A 5,291-nucleotide genomic window follows, 5' to 3' on the forward strand; every position below is an offset into this window, starting at 1 on the left:
CGTTTTGATTGTGTGTGCTTTTTTTTTTTTTTTTTTTTTTGCATGTACCTGCATGTTTGTACAGGTGCCCACAGAAGCCAGAACGGGTGATCGGAATAGTTGGGGCTGGCTTTACAGGCCTTTGTGAGCTTACATCTAAATTCTAGTTGCCCGATAGAGCTCGTGAGTGCTCTATCTGACAGGCCATCTTTCTAACTTGTTTGGAGACATGGTCTTGCTAGGTAGCCCAGGCTAGCCTTGAATCTGGTGCCTCAGCTATCTGAGTTCTGGATTTACCGGTCTGTATCTCCAGGCCTGACTTTAAGAAGCACAGCAGACTTTTCTTTGTACTGTGAGTGGGCCTTATCTATTGAATGTTTAAATAGAACAGTGGATTAGCTCACCCAGGTGGGGAATTTGACATCCCCTCCCGGAGATAACCGGTTCTTCCTGGTTTTCTGGCCTGCCCCATTCATCTTCCCACCGTCCCTCTCTTCAAGCCCACCTTCTCCACGGATTCCATGTCCCCTGGAGAACCTTGGCTAATACACACGTCAAGGACTCTGTGTCTTCCTACACTTAGCCCCACTAGCAGGTACAGCCTCCATCCCTTTCTACACATGAGGAATCTGAGGCAGAGCTGACACAGTTCCTCCCAGGAGATTGGGGTTGCTGGGATGCCAACCCAGATCTCTCTGCTGTACTCCTGTGTCCACCTTGGGGAGATCCATTCCCGTGGCTCTTGGAACTGATTCCTGCAGAAGGAGGCGGTGAAGGGCCGTGTCCATCCACAAAGCCCTGGGCTCACGCTCATTGGCTGCCAGTACCTCTTCTACACAGTGGTACGGGTGTCCTGGCTGTGTCTCACAGAAGGGAAGGTCGGCGTTTATAGCTCTGTTTTTGAATGGATGGTACCAATTGATCATAGGCATATCAAGTTGCTTTTACAGTACTGAAGATAGACCCTCAACTCTTGCCCGTAACAGGCGAGCTGGACCAGTGAGCCACACCCCAGCCCTCTGGAGGCTCCTCTCTACAGCTGATCCTACCAGGGCATTGTTTGGTTTCTGTGGCAGGGCCAGCGGAGGTCGGGGGTGGTGGTGGGCATAGCGGGAGGTAGATTTGAACCCAAGTCTGGGTGCCTGTAGCCTGTATTCTTGGCAGTCTGCTCCACAAGCTCACTGGCTTCTGGGTTCCTGTGTCACTGCCCTATATGATGCTCCCATGAGGTCTTCTTTTTAACTGGGGGAGGAGGGGACTCAAAGCCACCACCTGGCTCCCTTGGGCTTGAGGCTGCCGCTCTCAAGGACAGGCTCCCTGGTTGGGTTCCCAAGGCTGCTTTGGATGGTCCCAGTGTCAGTCCCTGTGTCTGCGGTCACCCACAGAGCCCCCTCATTTCCCTGCTGTGGCCAGGGGCCCGGCCGCAGCCCTGAGCCTGAACAGAACCATTTGACTGTGGCCGGATGTCCCCGCAGTCACTGATGTGCTCACTGTCACTCAAGCATAGGAGCTAAAGAAATGAGGGGCCATCTGCTGCCTCCTGGAGGCTGGGCGACCCGGGGCCTCAGCAGGATGGGGCAGAGGAAGTGGCAGAGTACACACCTGCTCCTACCCAGCCCTGGCTTCACCTCCTTAGTTCAGGCATCAGCCCAGCGTGTTTAGATTCTAGGCCAGGCTGGCCTAGAGCACAGGCACTGATCTAAAGGCTTTAGAGAATTTAACTTGTTTGGCAAGATGACCCCGAGGGTAAAGGCGTTTGCCACCAAGCCTAATGACCTGAGTTTGATTCCTGGGTCGTACATGGTAGGTGGCCAGAACCCGCTCCTGAAGCTCTGACCTCCATCCACTCCCCCGGCACATGTGAATGCGCATGTGCACATACACACACCATCAGTGTAGTATAATCTGATCTCACCCTTCAAGCAGCTAGTAAAGTATATCCTATTCCACCCATTTCCCTGATGAGGACCCTGAGGGACAGGTGGGTGCCTGGATACCAGTGTAACAGGAGACGATAGCCCGAGCTTCAGTTTACATTCCCGGATGCTGAGCCAAGGGACACAACTACAGCATCTTGTCCAGGCTGACCGGTGCTGGGGTCTCTATCCCTGAGCCTCTAGCCTCAAGCCTGACACTTCTCAGTGGCTGGGGACCAGATGAAACATTAAGCGGCAGAGTTCTGGGGTGTCAGCCTCGGAGCGGAACACTTGGTGACTGAGGGCCATCCAACCTCAATAAAGATTGCTCTTGGAGGCTGCACATCATGGGGCTGGGGACCTCACTATGGGGCCGTGATCTCCCAGCCACAGAACGAGCTCAGTTCCTCTGCAGCCGGTAATGGCAGCGGGCTGTCGTATCTGCCTTTCACAGATGAGAGACCCCGAGGCTCTTGGGACACAGCAGTCTGCTGAGGAGTGTGGAGTAGTACTGTCTCCTCCAGAAAGCACCTCGAGTCCGCAGGAACCTAATGGCCTGCTCATTACCCCCTTAGATTTTCCTTCCTTCCTTCCTTCCTTCCTTCCTTCCTTCCTTCCTTCCTTTTCTTTCTTTTGAGACAAGGTCTCAGGTAGCCTAGGCTGGCCCTTTCCCCAGCTTCCTTTTGGTTGCTGTGATAAAACGCTGACCAAAAGCAATGATTCTTTTCCTTTTTTTTTTCTTAATAAAAACGTATTTGATTGCTGGGCGGTGGTGGCGCACGCCTTTAATCCCAGCACTTGGGAGGAAGAGGCAGGTGGATTTCTGAGTTCAAGGCCAGCCTGGTCTACAGAGTGAGTTCCAGGACAACCAGGGCTATATAGAGAAACTCTGTCTTGAAAAACCAAAAAAAAGATCCCATTACAGATGGTTGTGAGCCACCGTGTGGTTGCTGGGAATTGAACTCAGAACCTCTGGAAGAACAATCAGCACTCTCAAACCACTGAGCCATCTCTCCAGCCCCCAAAGTAGTAATGATTCTTTGCAGCTTATAGGTTATGGTGCTTCTTGGAGGGGAGTTAGGGCAGCGACCTGGAGGCTCTGGAGGAGTGTTGTGTATTGGCTTGCTGTCCTCTGCTTGTTTAGTTTACTCTGACCATCCAGAACCATCTGTCCAGGGGCAGCACCTCCTACAGTGAGCCAAGCCCTCCCATATCAATCAAGAAAAATGCCCTAGAGATCTCCCCATAGGCCGGTGTGACGGAGGCAACTCCACATCTGAGGCCCCTCTTCCCAGATGACTATGTCAAGTTGACAAAAATTAACCAGCACCCTAGATAGCTAAGGCTCCACCTCCTGCATCCTGGGATACCAGCCCTACATCACCGTATCCAGCCAGTCTTGAGATGTCCTAACATCCCATGAGGCTGAAGTGGAGACTGAGCCGTGGGGAACCAGGGCAGACCTCCTCAATACTCTGTGTCTTACAGAGTCTGCCGTGAGGAGGTCCAGCCCTCTGCATCCTGAGCCAGCTCAGAGCCCAGTGTGTGCAGGAGGGTAGGTGAGAAGACCAGGCTGAAGAGATACACGAGGGTATAGGGGTCATCAGGGCACAGCAAGGAAGATGGTTGGGAAAGGAGCTTGGGATACCCCAGTCTCCTCTACCCACTGGGTGGGTGGGGGCGGCTCTGGGCTGCATGCCAGCTGGTATGCCTATTTCTTATATGCCAAGAGAGACACCAAACCAATGGACGAGGCTGGGCTCACTGTCCCCATGGTGATCTCTGCCTTCCTTCTGCACTTTGCATGGCCACCACGGCTGACTGTCATCTTCACAGCCCGTGGCCACACAGGCATGAGCTCAGGCAGAAGGCTGGGTCCAGACACGTCATAAAGATGCCCGTGTTCTCCCATGCCATGAAGGCCCCACTGGGCCCCACAAATGTATCCTGCTTCAGTCTCTGTTCCAGTCCCAAGCCCTTAAGCATGTCCGCCTGTCCCCGGGGAAGGATTGTCACTATGTAAATGTTTGTGCAAATGCCTCAGTGTGGGGTGACCAACTCCAGAGTGAGGCCAGGCATCTTCTAAGGCTGTTACTTCGCTGGCATGGGGCCCCAGGCAAGGACACTCCGCTTGCTGTTTCTCCTACTGCATGCTCTGCCTAAGCCAGTCGAGCTGATAGAGAACTCCGACTTCCACCTGGCTGGGGACTACCTCCTGGGTGGCCTCTTCACCCTCCATGCCAACGTGAAGAGTGTCTCCCACCTCAGCTACCTGCAGGTGCCCAAGTGCAATGAGTGAGTGCCCAGTGACGTGCTCAGTGGTGGCGGAGGGATGGAGCAGAGAGTCAGGACCCTGGAAAGTGCAGCCCTTAGGAGGGAGGCCAGGGCCCAGAATGTGTCTCCTCATTCATTGCCAAACCCTCAATCCTAGATCCAGCCTGCTAGCCTCAGTGGCCCTGCACGATCTGTGCCAACCCCCAGTCCTAGATCCAGCCTACTAACCCCAGCGCCCCTCTCCCTGCACAATCTGTTGAAATTTAAAGTAGTTATTTGCAACCCAGAAACCTGGTTTGTCCCTATGTTACATTATGGAAAGACAGGGTGTTTAAACTCATACACGGGGTCACCATCAAAGACATCCTCAGCCACTTTGGCAAATGGGGGAGCCCCAACCCCAATAAGACCATGTCAAAGCCTTGTCTAGACATCAGGCTCTGCCGTGTCAGGCAGGAGGTGGTGTTTGAGTAGAGAGCTCTGACACTGGACACTGAAGGGGGCTTCGCAGTTCCCAGGGTTGTGGCTCGGGAGACAGGGAATGCTTCCTGGCCTGGGGAGTCCTCCTTCCCCTTCTGTGTGCCATTTGGGTGACAGCTCCACTTAGAGGCTGCTTCACTCTGGTCTTGCTCAGGAGGAGGAACATTCTGGGTGATGGAGAAGAGGGAGAAGGAGGGAATAAGGGAGGGAGAGAGAGAGAGAGAGAGAGAGAGAGAGAGAGAGACAGAGAAACAGAGAGAGAGAGAGACAGAGAGACAGAGAGACAGAGAGAGACAGAGAGAGAGGGAGAGACAGAGAGAGAGAGAGAGAGAGAGAGAGACAGAGAGAGAGAGAGACAGAGACAGACAGAGACACAGACAGAGACACAGAGAGGGCTAACTAAGGGTTGACTATGGGAATTCACCACTTAGACAATGAGGATGATGCTGAGTAGACCTGAGGCTGAGGAGGCTGAGGAGGCTGAGGAGGCTGAGGAGGCTGAGGAGGCTGAGGAGGCTGGAAAGGCTGAGGAGGCTGAGGAGGCTGAGTAGACCTGAGGCTGAGGAGGCTGAGGAGGCTGGAGAGGCTGGGGAGACTGGGGAGGCTGGGGAGGCTGGGGAGGCTGAGGAGGCTGAGGAGGCT

The 5,291-nt window shown here is 54.0% G+C and overlaps 1 protein-coding gene across 1 annotated transcript in view; it reads left to right on the forward strand.

Annotated features, from left to right (window-relative positions):
• Positions 1-3,969: 3,969 nt before the first annotated feature.
• Positions 3,970-5,291, forward strand: part of Tas1r2 (taste 1 receptor member 2) — a 17,182-nt gene continuing 15,860 nt past the window's right edge. Inside the window, exon 1 of the mRNA XM_028754045.1 lies at positions 3,970-4,190. Coding sequence (XP_028609878.1) covers positions 4,000-4,190 — 191 coding nt within the window. The 5' untranslated portion in view covers positions 3,970-3,999. The remainder of the gene's footprint in view (positions 4,191-5,291) is intronic.

The sequence above is a fragment of the Grammomys surdaster genome, unplaced genomic scaffold (assembly GCF_004785775.1).
Source record: "Grammomys surdaster isolate TR1022 unplaced genomic scaffold, NIH_TR_1.0 125977, whole genome shotgun sequence".
Classification (NCBI taxonomy): Eukaryota; Metazoa; Chordata; class Mammalia; order Rodentia; family Muridae; genus Grammomys; species Grammomys surdaster.